The sequence below is a fragment of the Strix aluco genome, chromosome 3, assembly GCF_031877795.1.
Source record: "Strix aluco isolate bStrAlu1 chromosome 3, bStrAlu1.hap1, whole genome shotgun sequence".
Taxonomy (NCBI): domain Eukaryota; kingdom Metazoa; phylum Chordata; class Aves; order Strigiformes; family Strigidae; genus Strix; species Strix aluco.
This window is the reverse complement of record NC_133933.1, coordinates 77,157,744-77,175,990: the sequence shown is the minus strand read 5'-3', so window position 1 is coordinate 77,175,990 and position 18,247 is coordinate 77,157,744. Positions and strand designations below refer to the sequence as shown.

Sequence of the window (18,247 nt, the reverse complement as noted above, 5' to 3'; positions counted from 1 at the left end):
ACTGTAATGACACACACTACCTCAAGGTAAAGCAGGCTAAGACTGCTAAGGAGAAATGTTAAACAAGGGATGTCATACTGGTTCATATGTTTATGTTCCCAAGATTAAACGTATAAATTGGTTTATGAAAAGTATATTATTTCTCCAGTATTACTTATGTGCACAGACACAAGCACACACATGCCTCTTCTAATGCTGAAAGGGCTCAGTGGAGCTGAAAGTAGAAAAGAATGCACTAGAAAGAGAAAATCTCTAGATCAGAACATATAACAGAATTACTTATTTTAAAACAATAACTGCAATAACCATTTCAGAAAAGGTCCTTCTGTATTTTTTTTGTCTTTTCCAGCAATGTTCGGGATATGGGCTAAATTACAAACCAGAGAAAGACTATCTGTGAAAAAGGCTAATGTGCCCTTTTGCCCTAATCCACAGCAGAGACGGTAAAAGAGACCATATCCTTCAACCTCTCCAGGCATTCGTGTTCACAGCCCAGTGTACTGGCGGATACCCATCCTAACAGCACCCAACAGCTGAGGTGCAGGCACACACTTTCTTTCATTGCTCCACAAGCTGAAGAAGTTGAACAGAGTGGAGAGCTGTGGGTACAGCAATATCTTGAAACATTACAGCATCAGAATCTGGAAGGTACCGGCCCAAAGGGAGCACTTGGTGCTGCTGTCAACACAGGCTGCCCCAGTAACTTCAAGGTGCTTTAGATTAGGCCAAGAACTAAGCTGAAGGCAGAGACTCTGCCCAAGCAGGACTTCCTTTGGTAGTGTCTCCAGGTCCGAAAGAGTGCCCAGGCACATACACTTCAATGTCTGCATGTCAATCAAAACAGTTTACTGCTTTTTCACACATTTTTCAGATAAAGATAATGCATATGAGAAATTGTCTATATGTGTATTTCTATAAGACCAGTAAAACAAAATAGTTGTAACTATTTCTTTAGTGTAGTAAAAAGTTAGCCTTCACTTCGTAGAACAGCTGTCTGCAAATGTTATCACTATTTTTTGATTGCGGTATCTCTGTCATGCTGGTTTTGTTTCTTTTGCTATTTTTTTGCATTAATGCAATTCCACAGATCAAAACAACAACAAAAATTCCCCAGGACACTAACTCAGAACAAGGAACACCAAGAAAAAATACTGGGTTTAAGATGTGAGGAAGTAAGTGAAGGTTCATGGTCCACCAAAGCCAGTAGTCTCTGCAACCAGCGGAAACCAATGTGGGATGACGTACATGTGCTCCAGCAGTGGTTTGTAACTGAGAGAAGGCTGAAGAGCAGCTGGGTTTCCTACTCCTGCTTGTTTAGAGGATACGTTTTACCTCTCTGTGGTAATCCCTGAAAAGGGGACGAGTCCTCATAATGCCCAAATGAGCCGGGTGCTGTGTGAGAAAGACAGAAGCTGCACTGACTCAGATCCTCTCTAGAGAAAAGAGGCATATGTTTCCACCACAGGACTATGCCAGGTAATTATTAGCAGAGTTAGTTTTCCCCTGGTTTGAGCAGCTACCAGCACAGCCTTAGCTGTGGCTGACTGCACCAGCGCCATGCTCGCCATTTGGGATTCTGGGTGTGCATCCTGCATCCTCCTGTGCCGCACTAAGCTGAGCTGCCCCACAGCGTCTCCTCTGTGAAGTTGCCTGTTTCTCTGGGCACATGAGGAACTGTGGCTGGATAGTGGGGACTGTTGCAGGGACTTTGGCCACACACAAGTATTCTCTGCCACGGTTGGTCACGGCAGCAGAAGGTTTTCTTGTTCCTAGATGCTCGGCGTTGTTTATCCACTGGAGGAATGTCTTCAGATAAAGCCATGAAGGGTTCACTCAAAACTTTTATGCTGCTGTGGACAAACATGTACAAAATAGGTAAGAAAACACATCTACTACAGAGCCTTTAGAGTGGGAACTCAGCATGCCCAGGCAGCAAGAAGAGCTAGAAATGAAGATTAGGCAGCAGAACTGCTCACCCAGTGAAAACCTGGCCCTGGCCCTAACGTCTGCCATCGGCGCAGGCGAGCAGCCCGCAGGAGGTGAATTCCTGGGCTGAATCCACACAGGCAGTGAGCCCAACCCCACCACCCTGCACCAAAACCACAATCAAGCTCAAAGGAAGGAGGGCAAATCACACCCGATTTTGGTGGACAAATGCCATACTGGATATAGAGCAAACAATTAAAATACTGGCTAAATTTAAGTCTAGGAGGCAGACTTAACCAGGTCTCAGCTACCTATATCACATTTCAAAAAAGGTCTTTAGGACCACTTGTGAATTCTGAGGCCAAGAACAACCACCAGGCTAGCATAACTAAGATACAGTATATTTAATGAAGAGAAATAGACAGAAGGATGCCAAAAGTTCTTACTTTGGGAAGGAATATTTGGGAAATTATATTGTACACATAAACCTAACTTTAAGTGATAAAAATTCTCAATTATTGATCATTTATTATGTTATGAGGAATGAATGTTTAAAACTGATTTGAGTATTCACCAACCTGCTACATTTACTTTCTGCTATCCAGTTATCTTTGACAAGGAACCTAAGATAGAATCTAAATTTTTTAATTTCATAAACAGGCACAGTAATGCATGAATATTGTAATTAAAATATGAAAAATATTCAAACTCAAACCCATATTTTTAAAAAATTATTTTTAAAAAGGTGCAAAGGTCTTTAGAAAGACAGATTACATTGGATCAGTTTTTTACATTTAATAAATAGCCTGGCCTTAAAAGCAATTGACAGAGAACCTTTAACCTATATATATACAGTTGTAATCCACAGCTGTGACAGTTATGAATTACAGGAATTTGACCTTGTAATTCATTGGTGTAGTGTCCCAATGCTATGTGGAAAAGTTGCACAAGAAGCTTTTTCTCTGTACATAATGATTATTGCAGATTTATGAGCCATGATTCCACTATGCATAACTGGTTTACTTCTGTGAAGCTCCTGAGGAGTGCAGATTTCCACAGGGCCTGAAGTGAGCATGGGGCGGGAGGAGGGAGCACAGTCCCACACATCACTAGTAACTAAATTAATAAGCATGATTCCCGTTCCTCTCTCTTCAAAGAAATCAACTGAAGAGAAAGGCGGCCATCTCTGGACTTACTTTTCAACCCCTGAGGCTTCCTGCCTGAGTTCATATCGCACCCTGCAAGAAAACTGCAACATGGCATGAACACATGAAATTAGGAAGAAGAGCTAGATCTGGTGTAAACTGGATGATTTCTGTTAAATCAGGCAGTCACTCAGCTCACACCTGCATTTGCTTTCAGCTCTCTAAGCTTACTCATATAGCCAGGGGTATAGTGATCAATAAAACAGTACGTAAACTGCCCTTCCTCATATACATGAGAGTAAGTGCCACACTCACTATTTTAGAAATGGGTAAACTCTGCTTACTTGCATTCACCTTCCATTACTCCACATTTTTTTTGGAAGAACATAACTAGACCGACTGCTGTCTTTATTAAAAAGGCATGTGATTCAAACATAATTTGTTGTTCCTGGAAGTGACTGCGGGATTGCTTCATATTTTGCACAAGTAATTTCTTAGCTCCTACTTGGATGCAGCCTCATAAACATGAGTAAATGATTAAGACTACTTGTTTCTCATGGAAAAAAATGTGGACTATGCATATTCAGCTGTGAACTCCCCCTCAAAAAAACCCCAACCATGCTAGAGTTAAAGATTACATACTACCTATGTATTATGGGGAAAAGGTTATTATTTTTTAAATGTATGAGGGCTGACACCTTACAGAAACAGAAAAACTCTTTAAAACACCTATAAAAAACAATGAGAGTTTTGTCACTGACAAATTGATCAAGGATGCTGCCAACTAGTAAGTTTAAAAATCGTAGGCTCTGTTTTGACAAAGAGTGTCATGAATCTCTAGATCACAATATTTTTCAAGGCAACCCTAAAACAATATGTTTAAATGAAAAGGAACATTCTGCCCCATATTTCTTAACAGAATTCAAGACGGCAGCATGGCACGTCTGGTTGATTGTCTTCAAAATCCGGATGATTAGCAACTTTATTTCATTTCACTTGAAAGTAAGAAAAATTATGACCTAAGACTACCAAGCAGCTGCGAGAAGCTGCAAAATATGTGGCAGTGGGACAAATGATTAGTCTTCAGCTTGATCTCATAATTACATCATAATAGGTGACATGATTGGATAGGTTACAGTAATTAAAGTGATGAAAAGTGCACATTCATCCCCTATATGGCTCTCATTAGAGTTACACCCAACTGCTGCTGTTGTAGTGAATGAGGCTGCCTATCCTCTTAGCATCCAATTATCCCCTAGGCATCCCCTGCCAGTGCTGGTAAGGGCCCTGTTACCACTCCCACCCAGGCAAGACCTATCCTTCTCTGCTGCTGAAAAAAAAAAGACAAAAGTCTTGAAGCCTGCTGAAGTTCGGTTTTCTCTCCCAGAGATTATTACCTGAATTTATTGCCCACAATTTCTTCTTCCATGTTCTTAAGGTCTAAGAATATTTATGGTCTCTCCCCGCTGGGGACTTTTGCTACCAATGTAACTGCTTAATGCCAGTATTATGGTTCCAGCTCATCCGTATGGGTGTGGGCAGCAACCTGTGCCAGTGCAGGTTAAACTGCGGGTTTCTTCTACCTGAAGTTTTTTTCTGTCTGATTTTTGCCTCATGTTTCCCTTGAAGTAATGAAGCACTCAGTCATGATATCCTCTTAGGAACTTGTCAAGAACTACTTGAAAAGTGGAAACGTTATTTTACTAACTCCTTCACTCCCGTGCATGTTCACACCTGGAGAGGGATGCTTACAGTAAGCAAGGATGGAGATTGCTAATGTGAGCGTCACCAGAACCAAGGCTGTCTCTGACAAGGAGAGCCCAGTCCCGCAGTCTGCTACAAACAGAGAAGACCTTTTTGCAGCAGTAGTTAGGTGAATGCCCAGAGGAGTCCTGGAGGTCAGTCCATCTCCAGCTGGTTTAATGGTATGCAGACCCTAATAGAGGGTGGTGTTATACAGGCTGAAATGTCTTTGCTGCTCCATGGGCATGGCTTTAGCCTTCCAACAATACAAACACAGCACAGTATACTGTGTCCATTAAATACTCTACATATACACAATAATTCAGGTGTGTCTCAAGGAACTTGCTAAACATTCTAAGCCATGTCACAGCCTTGCAGCACTGACTTTGCGGTAGCCTAAACATTTTTAACAAGGAGAGTTCCTCACATATCATATACAAGTATTGAATCTAGACACATCTCAGGCTTCTACTTTATGTGTTTTGTTTTCTGTTTTTCTATACAACCACCACATACACTTCTGGCAGAACACAGTACCTGAATACACAGAGATCAGCAATCAGAGCATCATTTTGTTCTCAGTTTTATCCTGTAAATGCATTACATTATTTGATGAAAATGCAAAAACTGGCCCATGTATAAAGACCGTTAAAAGGCCTCTCAATCTGCAAGCTATCCCTCTGCTAAAGGATGAGATTAACATGCCTCTCAATGTCTAGAATTGTTCTTACGCTTCATAATTTGTGACTTTGAATGCTCTCCACCTCATCATGCCTCATCCATCTCAATTCCTCCCTCTTCTCCCACAGAGTTAGCAAAGAACATGCTTACAACCTCTGAAGAACAGGAACTTTCTGTTAGCCACAGAAAACAAGGCTGCTCCAATAAAATGAAACTTAAACCTCTTTGTATAAATTAGGTTTTTGGCTGCTTTTTTTTTTTTTTTTCCTAGAACATGTATGAAACAAGATGCTTTTGAAAGAAAGTATGTATACAGTGTCAAGCTTGAAAGATAAGCTTAGGTAAATTCTTCAATGTGTTTTTCCTTACTTCTCTGACCCTTGCCCCTGACAAACTACCAGCTTAACATCACACAAGGCACGCAAGGACTCATTAGATGCTTTAGGTCTGCTTAGGAGAAGCTCCTTCAGTGTGTGTTATATACAAGTATAGCAGTATTACTTGTAACAGTATAACTGTTAAACAAGTGTAACAGTAGGTTCAAGTCTATATGAGAAACCTGGGTTTGTCCCCACCATACTGACCAACCTCCTTCTAAAGTGTTTTGAGCTGATTTTGTTCTGAAGTCCTGTCTTGCTGTTCATCCTGAGGCTAGACATCCTTGAAGCAAAACCATAATTTCTCATTTGCAGGTGGCTACACAGTAAAGGTATCCATATAATGAATACTAGATGAGATGATACATTATCCAGTAGTAGATGACTCAGTTAATACCATTTGCACTAAACACACAAAATACTCCTAACACTTACGCTTGGAAAACTAACTGTAAAGGAAGGGCACATGTTCATGCTAAAAAGTAGCTTGTCTACATCACTGGGTGAATCCTGTCTCTTCCAAACTAAGTCAGTGACCAAAATCAGCTGCATTCAGCTGTCAGAAGTGGTCTGCCAGGGCGTTTTCATGCTGTGTCTCGTATCCCATTGTGTGACATCCCCACAAGTATGACATCCCCACAAGTTATTAGTCAAGCTCAATGTATGCCTTCTTTCTGAACTAATCTTTTGCCTTGACTCAAAGCCCTTGCCTTTAAAACTGTATTTATTTAAAAGCTAGTTTTAATTCTCCTCCTTACAAAGGGAAATTTGGAAAAGTACACACAAACCAATGTAGCAATGTGACAGGGGTTACACAAGTCCTTGAATAACAGCTTTGAGAGCTATAGACTACTTCATTCATCTTAATGATTATTTAATCTTGGAAGCTGACAGTAAGTTCCTTGCCTACAGCATATTGAAAACTGACAGAGAGAGGGCATGATAAAGTAATGTGAATTTAATAGCAAAATAAATAATACAGAAGCTACTGCACTGATTGCATTGTTCATTATCCTACTGAAGTCAATAGGAAAGCCGTGTTTCCAACACCTTCTGGAAGAAGTGCAGTTTCCACCTGAGCATTATACATGTTTGCAATGGGAAACACATGGCCTTGGACAAGCAACCAACTCCTGCTGAGCCCAGGGTGGTGAGAAGATTGAAAAGGCAGCTTGCCTGCCCTTCCTTCCACCAGTGCTCTCCTGTACAGTAAACTCCTTCAACAATCATGAAAGGAATACAAATACCACTCCCATATTTTTTACAGCCCCAGCCTCAAGGGCATGACTTATCAGTTTACTACAAATCGTTGGGTTAAAAATAACTGGGAAGGGAATTATTCTCTAGCTACCTGTCCCAGAGGGCAGGGCCAAGCCTTCAGTGCCCAGGAGAAGGAGAAAGCTTCCTTCCCCGGTGTCTGCCAAGCCACTTCCTCCTCCTTATGAGCCTCCTAAAGGTTTATGACAGGCAAAAGCTGTTTTGGCCTTCCAAGGCTGCTCACTTGCCTGTACCAATTGCCAGCCAACTACCCAGGTTCTGCTGAGAGCTGCTCAGCACTCACAACATTATTGTGCTCAGCACAAACACCATGGCAGAGGTTTTTGCATATTAAATTGCCCAGGATCACCAGACCCCGTTTATTGCAGCACTGCCTCTGTAAGGTTATTTGGGATTGCCTTGCAGGCCTTTTTGGCGAATATTTATGATGACCCTTAACAAATAGAACTAAACCTGGCACTATTATTAAAGAATATATTCTAAATCTCAATTGATGGAATGCAAAGCAGTACAATTCCCAGTACCAACCCATGTATGACTGACTGGTTTTGATCGCCCACTGAGACTGATACAAAAAAATGCATGCTCTCATGTTGTTATATTGTTTTTCAATAACTGCAGTTCTTTCAAAGATGACATACGTTTTGCAAAAATCTATATTGTCCTATTTATTCCTCCCCCTCAAGTTTTCATTTATGCTGGGTCTCATTTGTAGGTTTTGAACCAGTATTTGGCATTGAAGAAGCTATTTTCTATGAGCACAGTATTTTCACCAATTCTGTGTTCTTTTTAAATCTAGTCTTGAGGCTGTCTCAGAGTTTGACTTTCTCAGCCCTTCCCCTCCATAGTCACCCTCATTTGTATGCATTTGTTTCTGACAAACTGCAAGACAAAGACTGGAACAGGCCACTTTTATTCACATGGATATACTTCTCTTTAAAAGTCTCTCAGCCTTCAGTGTCTTGAAGTGAGAGACCCACCACAACCTCCTTCAGCCAGAAGGACACTGGCATTTGCTGACAAGGTCCAGCGAGGATTAGTCTGACTGCTAAACTGCTGCAGTAATGAATGCTTTGCCTTACACCATGTCTAACGTTTTAGTCTAGATTTCAAACTCTCCTTTGCAAAGAAGGGGCAAGTCTCAAATACTAAAAACCTGTGTTAAAGACATATACCAAGAATGCAATGTACCCGGTACATGGTAAAAAATACGCCTGATCACATATGGTGTCTGAAAAGTTAAAAAAACAGACATTAACACTTACAAAACAAGAGCTCGATTAGAATAAAGGTTTACTAAACTTGACTTGTTCTAAAATACTATAAAATCTAACAATTATCAGTTGTCTCTAGGACATGCAAGTTGGTTACGTACTTTAGCATAGCAGCGCAGTATTTCTGACCTGCCAGCAGTGTGAACCTACCCGCCTCAGCGCAGCCCATCCCTGAAAAGGCTTGTAGAGAGTCAGCCAGCCTACTCGGAATTCTCCGGCATACTTTTAAAAGGCCAACGGCCGGGGCCTGTTGGATGTGCGAGCTGCGCTCTGCAGCCCCTTCCTCACCCCGCACCTGCAGCCCCCCTGTGCCACAGGTCTTCTCCAGAGCCCGGCTGCTGAGCCAGTCCCACCCGCACAGAGAGCTGCCCACAGCATCCTTTAAAAACAAATCCGTCGTTAATTCAGCCCAGAGTCTTAACGCACAAAAGCTCGCACACTTGAAAGGCGCATTTTGCACCCCTGCGTGGCGATGCCGCCCCGGGGGCGGGTTACGGGAGCGGGAAGCCCCAACACGACCCCAGCCTCGCTGCAGGGGCCCAACGCTCCCGTTTGTCCCGTCCCGCTGCGTGCCCGCCGGCCCCACTCGTGTCCGCCCCCCCCGCGGGCACCCCGCGACCCCCACCGCGCCCCTCCTCGCCGGGGCAGCCGCCTGGTAATTAGCCTGCAAACGGCAAAATAGCCCTGTTCGCTTAAAAATATATATGCATCTATATAGAGAAAGATATACGTGCCATATATATATATACGGCCTGCCAACTTGGGGGGTATGCAGGCGATGCTGGGGGCTACGCGGGTTTGGGGGGAGCCCCCCAATCGCGGGAACCTCTCCCCCCGACCCCGTCGCCCCGATGCAGCCGCCCCGGAGCAGCTGTGGATGGGAGAGGCAGCACCGGGGAGGGGAGGGGAGGGGAGGGGAGGGGAGGGGGGAGGGGAGGAGGGAGGGGGCGGCGGGGCCGAGCCGGCCCCTCGGTCCACGGCAGGAGGAGGAGGTACCCCGCGCTGCAGCCCAATGGGAATAGTGGCGCTTCCCTTTCTCCCGCTTCCTTTCTCCACCCCCAGCCCCGGGCTGGGGAGGCGGGAGGCGGCAGCGCTGCAGCCCGGCCACCGGCGGGGCGCGGGGCCGGAGGCAGCCCCGCACGGCCCCTTCTCCGCCCAAACACCTGCGGGGGGGAGGGATGCCGGGGGGCGGCCGCCCCCCGCCGCGGGAGAGCGGGCTGGCCCCGGAGCCGCCCCGGCGAGAAGGAGGAGGAGGAGGAGGAAGAGGAGAGGAAGAGAAAGGAGCAGGAGGGAAGTGGGGAAGTTGTGCCTCGCCCGCCCCGCCGAGCGCCGGAGCCATGGGCCCCGCCGGGGGGGCGCGGGCCGCCCCCTCGCTGCTGCTCTCGCTGCTGCTCGGAGCCTCGGCCCCGCTCTGGCTGCGGGCGGAGACGCTGGGTGAGTGGGGGGGAATGCTCGGCCCCCCGGGGCGTCCAGCCTGCGCTGGGGGCAGCGGTGGGGCGCTGGGGGGGGGCGGGGAGGGTGCCCGCCGTCCTCGCCTTGTTGCTCCGCGGGAGCGTAGCCTGAGCTGCTCTCAGGGCTGTATATAGTTGACCTGGTTAATCCTCGCCGGGTTTATCCCCGTGTCTGAGTAGCTGCGAGATTAAAGTGGTAACCGGCCTTACGGTAAATGTATACTACGGCTTTCTTGATCTTTCGGTAATTAGGACTTTTTCTCCACTTATTTGCCTTACAAAAAAAAAAAAAGAAAAAAAAAAAAAAAAGAAAAACAGTCTCCTTCAAGTTGGCAGGAGGCCGGGAGCGGCTCCGGCGGTTCCCGCTGCCAGCTGGGCGCCCGGCTCCGGCCGCCCCTCGCCAGCCCCGGCGGGAGCCCCGGGCGCGGCGCTGGGGCTCCTGGCACACCGGCTCTGCTCCCGCGGGGGCTCGGGCGGGCCGGGGCCGGCAGCCCCTGCCCCACAGCTGGGTGCAGGCAGCTCTGCTCGCCTGCTGCCTCGCTGAGAAGGAGAAATGCCCTTACTCCTGCTGGGACACGGTTCTGTAGCAATCTGAAGGGGACCTTGCGAGCCCTTTGTGGTAGTGCTGTTTGCTAAAATTAGGGTCCAGGTACTATTCCCTTTACTCTGTGTTTTTATGCGGCTCACGTTAAGCTTCCTGTGTAAACTACTAGTACAGCTGACTTCTACCGACGAGTTGCAACCTTTTGGCTGTGGCATTGCATGGGCTGATGCATCCATCTTAGAAGAGTTTGCTGACAGCAACTGGTAAAATAGTTAGCACTGGAAATTAAGCATCATGATGAGCTTGACAGCGCATTCAGATAAATTAATAGTCGCCGTATTAATGTTCCGATTTGGCTGCAAATTCCAGAACCCAGTGCTGTGCATTAGCATTTCATCCAGGCAGTGGTACGAAGTTCTTTATTTGGCTGATTTATACCAGTTTTTCCTATAACTTGCTATTAATGGAGATTTCTGATCCAGATCTTCACAGAAGGGAGAATTTGGTATGGGTTGTGTCACCTTTCCACTTGCCAGCTTCATGCCAGCTTTGCTATTCTGTCCTCAATATGTTTCCCCATCTTGAAACTCCAACTTGATATGTTCCAGGAAACACATATGTAGCAAAGAAAAAATATTCCCTCAATCCCTCTTTTCATCAGTATTCTCGTGTGGTTTTTTGTTTGTTTCCTTCTTCACCAATGTTTATTTCGCACGTGATGACATCAAAGAGAAAGTAATTTGAAGAATCAGAAGTAATAAGTTCACTGGAATTTCAGGGGGTTTTAGTGCATACAGTGGCACTAAGTAGTAAGTATGAATCCTACTCCTTGTCTGTATTCCCAAATCAATTATGTTGTATTCATGTTAAAAATGTTTCTACTATCAAACCAACAGCATGGAAACACAAGTAATATTTTGCCTGTTTCTCTTTGGACCGAACTCAAACTTACAATATAATAGTCCAGTGTCTAGAAAGCAGAAGAGATTTTGATGCGTCTTTCCTTTCTCCTCAGGGGGCAGCTATTCTATTTGTTTGTTTATTGATATTGCCCTATAAATTAGGGGCTAAGTGTTCTAAAGACACCAGTGGAGAAAGGAGATAAGTGGATACAAACTTCCTGTTACACAAGCTTCATGACTTGATTTAAAAGTTGCAATGGAGCAAGAGAATTGCCAGAGTGAATCAGGCTTGAGTTTCAGCTAATTCTGTATCTTGTCACCACTGGTGTCTCCCACCAGCTGGTTCAAAGAAAGATGCGCTTGTTTAAATATATTGATTTAAAAATACTCATTTTTAAAAATAAAGTAGTACATTTTTCTGGCTTCTCATGAGCTGGCTGCATAACCTGCTTTTTTCATGACCATCTCGCCTTCCTCTTCAGTTTTTCCTGAGGGTTGCTACAGAACAAGGATAAAGCTGCTGTTACAGCTTCTGTTCTCTTAAGTTTTAAATAAAGGAAAGGCCCCTTTTTTCACTGTGGCTTGGTTACTTTATATCATGGCTCGTATCGGAGTGTGACTGTGCAGAGCCCAGGTGTCAGCTCTTTTTCTGCTCTTGAAAATATGTTAAATGTGTGTGTTGTCCAAGAACATCTATGAAATGTGGAATTTTGTTGTTCGTAGAATGATGATGGGAAAGGCTGAGCGTTTAGGGAACTGATTTTAATTAAAACATATTTATAAGCTTAGTAGGTCTCACCTGGGGACAAATATCACATCTATGACTGTGCATGAGTAATAAATAGCTTTGGGATTTATAATAAAAGGTGGTTCTTTTTCCCTTTTTATTCTGCTGTACGCTAATCTTAACTTCTCTTGTGGTTTCTGTTGCCAGTTCTTTGCTGACAGCTACAAAATATACCTTGTTCCCTGCCTGCCAACCTCACACAACTGTGCCTGACCTGGTATCTCTTTTCAAAATCTCCTTCCAGTGGTTCGAACCCAATGCAGAAGGGAGGCAAACCTGAACACAGTATCTTTGCCTTTCACTGTTTTCTGGTTTGTCTTCTGGTCTCATTGAGCAGGACCTTGAACCATGTAATTGTGGGCAGCAGATATCTAAATTGGAGTTGAATCTGAGCCTGTCTTCTGTTACATTTCTTGGCCAGTAGGTCTTAAAACTGGCCCAATGGTTGGTTGGTTGTAGGAAGGTGTAAGAGAAAGGGGGATTTTACTCTATTAAGAACAAGATTTAAGCCACTGCTCTTGCTGTAACTCACTTAGTTTCACTTCAAATAAAGCACAGCAATGAACCTAGTTCCATGTGGGATTTGCAGATCAGCATCTGAACGTGAACTTCGCTTGCGGTATTCCTGGGTCTGTTGACAGTTGAGCCCAATGCCCAGTGGGAAGAACTGATGGCCAGTAGACTTTTAGACATTTGGAGGCAAGGCTGTTATTTAATGTGACAACAGCATATGCAGTAATTATGAGAGATTATGCCTGTTCTCAGGGGCTTGTACAAAACCCGTACTGAAGAATATTGGTGTGAGCATGCTAATCCAATTTGAATGCCCATTTCCAGCAGTTTGAAATGCAGATAGAGATGAATCTTTCTTGTACCTAACCCCACCCCCCACTCCGGTTTCTGCATATAAGTGATTAGTAAATTTTCAGTTTGTTTGCGTTTTGTCCTTATGTCTGCTTCCTTCCTTGGCTCCCTCTATCTTGCCTTGTGAATGCTGACTGGAATCGCTAAAGAGGGAGGCAACAGTTTTCCGGTTGCAGTTCATAAGCAGTGCGTGTACCCACCACATGAAAACTGCAATGTTTTCAGTCGCACAGACTTTGCTATAAATAGCTCTAAGCCCTTTATATGTACTTCTCTTTAGGTTATCAGGGGACGTTTCAAACAAAATCAGAGACAGGGAGGCTACTGGGAGTCTCACTGACAAAGGAGGGAGAAAAAGATACCTTGGGAAAGTTATTACCTGCATGCGCACGTAACAGGCATGGTTCTTGAATCATATTTCATGCAAATTGTTGATTTGCATATGCAAAACTACCTTCATTTATATTTATTGAAACTGTGCTACCTTTAGTCCACTGGAGCTACATGAGTAGCACAGTAAAACTAGTTTGAAAAACACCAACTTTGAGGTTGCTTACGCTACGTATAGAGATGCCTCAAAGCCATTTCAGATAGCAGAAGTAGTGTAGTTTTGAAAGCCCATCTGAGCTAACATACCATGCCCAGCAGTGTGGTCCTGAGTAGTGGTGGTCACTGAAGTCCTCAGCAGACATACCACTGTAGTTTGGGGCCAGCTGTATCGTATCTGATGCTCTCCTGTGGCATGTACTTATCAACACATGAGTTTGCGCCATCTGCTAAGAATAAAACAAGCCAGACAAAATCAAAATAAAATCCTTCTGACTGGATTCAGTGGAATGGTGTTGGATCCTAACTATCTGCAATAAAAAAATGTTAATAGCAATGCATAAGAATGAGCACACAACTTCCCCAAAAGGTTTAATTAGCATTACAGCTGGGAGTAGGAAACTCAAAGTGGGACAATCTAATAGTGATATTTAAATAAAAAAGCATAGTGGTTTGGCCAGTTTTAAGAGTATATAGATATCTTCATTTTTGCTTTCAGAATAAATGATGAACTAATTAAACTGATTTTTGTCTGTGAAAATTGTGTGAGTGCTAAAGCCACATTTTTGAGGTTGGCTGGATGCTTGCACATAGAGAGGCTGCCAGTAGTTATGGTTAGAATTGTTGATCCTGTATAATTAAGCCTGGGAGCTGAGAGTGTTATGAGGAGGAAACATTTTGGTCTTTCAATTCCCTCCCTCCCTGTCTCTTCTTTTGACAGAGCCAGCACTTGCCTCTGAGGAGTTTCCTTCTAAGATGTGAAGGCTTAGTTTGGTGGTGGTGGGACTTTCTCATCCTCCCTGAGCAGGATTTCCAGTCCCAGTGCAATCCTACTCATTATTTCCATTTCCCTGATGGGACGGGGCTGCTGTCTGGTGGCGGCAGCTGCCTGTGCAGCAGCTCCGTGCTGCTCCTCCACGTAGGCAGAGGGAAGGATGAGCGTGCCCAGGCCATGCTGTCTTTGCCCATCTCCAGAAGGCTTCAGTAAAGGTGTTTTCATGCACCATGAAGAGGGACAAGGAGAACAAATGGGGAAAGCAGATCAGGGCAAGGCTAGAAACCCAGACCCAAGGCCTCCTACAAAACTGGGTTCTTCATTTTGATATTTAATGACACGTTTAGGCTCAAGCTGTTACTGTAATTACAGTAATGTTCATCAGTCATTTAGTAAAGCTTTAAAACGTTGTTTCTTCCCACAGCTGCTGCAGAAACCTTGTTTCCATCACGGTTTTAATCTGTGATGTTCAACTTTCTGGCACCTCCACCACAAATTGTTCAACAATATTGGATTTCAGTCTAACGCTTTGACATTATAGTTGAAGTCATGTTGATGTCATCTTCCAGATGTTCATGTCTACGGAATAAAAATTGTGTTTATTTGTTTTATTTCAAATTACAAAAACACATGGGGAATTCTGGATGCGATCCCTCATGCTATACAAAGGCCTGTGTGTCCTGTCAGAAATCAAACAAAACTTTTCTTCATGGTGTAGTAGGAGAGACTTCAAAACACTGGGAACATAGGTGGATTTCTTCACCCATCCGAACAAAATGGCTTTGTTACATGCCTGAGCCTTGTTGTTGCAGCTGCGGTAACTGCGCAGACGGGAGACATGCAGCTTCTGCCCGAAACTACTTGTATTTTGCTCTGGTGCCACACCAGTTCTGCGTTGGTGGGTTGCTTTGACTTAAGTCAGCTGTGCTTCATTTGTAACACAAGCTCGTAACAAAAAAAGTTTATTTTGTCTGAAGGTGTGGAAAAAAAAATTTTTTACCTGTAAACTAAATTCAAGCATCCTGTGGGTCGTCCTCCTCTGGGAGGCTTTGGCAGCAAGGTCCATGGCTGACACTGGAGCTGTTGCCCTCCCTGTTGCCTCAGCTTGCTCCCAAAGCCAGGGGTTTCTATTATCCCATGTTTCTTGTGTCAGCATGGTACAGGGGAATTGATGTTGAGATGACTGGGAGCCACAGAGCTGAAGGCTTTAAAACAGAATTTTAATAGATAAGCTGTAATATGAAGTATCATGCCACATGTGAGGAGTACTTGGGTGGTTGTAAGTGTTAACATTTTCAAACCCAAGAAAGAGTCAGCACTTGCTGATCTATTAGTATTTTGTCACAGACAGAAGAGGCATAGTTAAACTCGTGGCCCTTAAAACAGGTATCTGAGAATATACTGATTTTCAACAAGTGCTAGTGCTTGTGTTTTGAAAACGAATCTGCTATTTTTTTTAGATTAAATTCAGTCCCTGTGACCTCTGTGTGGAAAGCAGAATAATACTGTATCAAAATAAATTGAGCAGTTACACTGAGGTATTCACTCTTGAGATGAGTGAACGACTGTTCAGACCTTTCTGCTGTACCCTGTTTCAAAACTTGAGAACGTGATTGTTTGATAAAACTGCTAATCAAAAAATGCAGTCAAATAAAATGAAATTATGGAGTTTCAGTATGTGGTGTACATAGGGTGGCATAAAACATTCTGTTCTGTGCTATTTTTCACACCCATTTGCAAATACCTTTTATACAGTCTCATATTGTCACAGAAGAGACAGAAATGACACTGTGGATCATACAGCACCACAACCAACACTATAGTACTTAAGTAATGGTGTAGCTGCTTTCCTTTCTATTTTTTTAAGTTCTGATATATTTCACAGCAACTATATGTAACCACAATGAAACAGAGATCACAACATTTCCTGGTTTACAGAGTCTCTGAGCAAACCGTTCTGGTTAATAACTTGATGACAAGTATCAGGCAGGCTGGTTGCATGAAAATACTGAAAAAAGGCGTTTTTTGCTTTGAATGCTCTGGGTCAGAAACTTATTGTAGCTCTTTGGCTGTATCTTCATCTTAGTTCAGTTAATTTTTGCTTCCATTTCTACTGGAGTTGTAAGGAACCACTTGTGTTAGATTGCAGTAACCATGGAGGACATAGCTAGTTTCCTAGAAGTTGGGTTGACTGAGTCAAAAGGCAAACCAGAAAATTGCGTCTCGCAATTATTGTTTCCATCACAAACCAATTAATTTTCTCTTGAGATATTTGTTAATTTATACTTTGTGGATAATGGGGGGTTTGCATAATTTGCTCTGAGAAAAGTGGTGTGCTTTCTGTCGTCCTCTTCTATTAACAAATCACATATTTCACCTAGGCATACAGACAAAAAAGGTGAATGTGTGATTTTTCAAGTAAGCCGGGACAGGTTTGATTTCAAGAAAAAAAGACTACCCTTAATCACTGATAACTGTCAATCTTGCCTGACTTGTATCACACTAACAAGGGAATTACATATTAAAAAAAGGATGGTAGTGGTTTAATTCTATCATGTTCAGCCACTTCCTCTTACCCATATTAAAGCTGTTTTGAAATCTTGCCTTCCCACCTGCTACTGTAACTGGAACAGCTCCGCTTCAGCCTCTCCTTACCCTGGTGTCTCTGCATTCCCTGTCCCTGTGGGTTTGTCAGTCCTTAGCACTGCTGTGAATATTCCTATTCCTGTGCAACCCAATATTCGAGTCTGGCCCTGAGTTTGCAACATATGTTTCCCACACAGTCCAAATTTGGTGCTATATACTGTAAGTTAATCTCCAGTATAGCATAGCAAAGATAAAAACCTGGGAAAAAAACAGATGGAGAAAGTAGAGCAAACAATTTGCATATATATGATATGTCTCTCAGTTAAGATTAGCATTTCCTACTTTGCCTGAAAAGCCCTTAATTGAAATCCAACTGCATGTTTGCCCAGATCAGCAGAATCAAGAGGAGATGCCCTAATAGCACAATGTCCCCCCAACCCAGAGGGACTTCAGCATGGGGTGGGGGGTGGGCTCCATCTCCTGCTGTGGCCCCATGTCCCTGCCACATTGCTGGGATGCTGTGGGCAGAAGGACAGGGAAGAAGCCCCTCTCCGTGGGATATTTGTTCCCTATAGCCTTTATAGCACTGGAGCTTCACCGGGGTCCTGAGTGGTATGACTCTTCATGGGTGGCTGGTGGAGGAGCACGACTGTCTTCCCATTTATTTAGTCCTTCAAGGTTCCTTCTGAGCATGCAGTTACAACAAGTGCTTGGGCAATGAACTCAGTGCCTTCTCAGCATCTCTGCACTTGAGGGGCATCATGTGGATGTGTATCTTAAAGTACGCAGGTGTTTGTTAGAAAACAAAAAATCAACTTTCCCTTTGCAAAAAGGAGACCCTGTGCTTAAGATTGCTCTGAAATTTCCGTAAACATGTAGCTCCATTCTCTTTTCTGTTTCCAAAAACACACAGGCTAATAAAATGTTGAAGCGGTCAATTGCAGCAATACGCCACAACCATAAAAGAAAAGCATTCACAAATATTAAATGCAGCTATGCAGGGAATAAATAAATAAATTAGACACTACAAATCTCTTTTGTTGCAGCAGTTAAAAAGGCACAGAAGTTTTCTCACACCCACAGGCTTGAGAGTGCTGTATTTAGAGTGCTGAAAAGCAAATTCCAGTGCTGAAACTCGCTTCTCTGGAGGGCTACATTTGGGTATACTGCCTAAGTCCTGGAAGCAGTGACTAAAACATACTTATTTTTGACATGTACTCTGGTACTGTCTGTCTTTCACAGATTGTGATGGAACCAGATAGTGATCCTGAAAAGCAAAGGCAAACCTAGTTTTCTACTACTTCTGGGTATTTAATAGAAGCAAAGCAAGAAAACTCTATGATGCTATTTACATTTTTGAGTAAACCT

General features: G+C 43.7%; 1 protein-coding gene across 3 annotated transcripts in view; it reads left to right on the top strand.

Annotated features, from left to right (window-relative positions):
• The first annotated feature begins 9,544 nt into the window (after nucleotides 1-9,544).
• The window catches only part of DCBLD1 (discoidin, CUB and LCCL domain containing 1), a 48,813-nt gene continuing 40,110 nt past the window's right edge, over nucleotides 9,545-18,247 (top strand). For all 3 annotated transcript variants that reach the window (XM_074819264.1, XM_074819263.1, XM_074819265.1), the window contains exon 1: nucleotides 9,545-9,858. In XM_074819264.1, coding sequence (XP_074675365.1) covers nucleotides 9,603-9,858 — 256 coding nt within the window. In that variant the 5' untranslated portion in view covers nucleotides 9,545-9,602. The remainder of the gene's footprint in view (nucleotides 9,859-18,247) is intronic.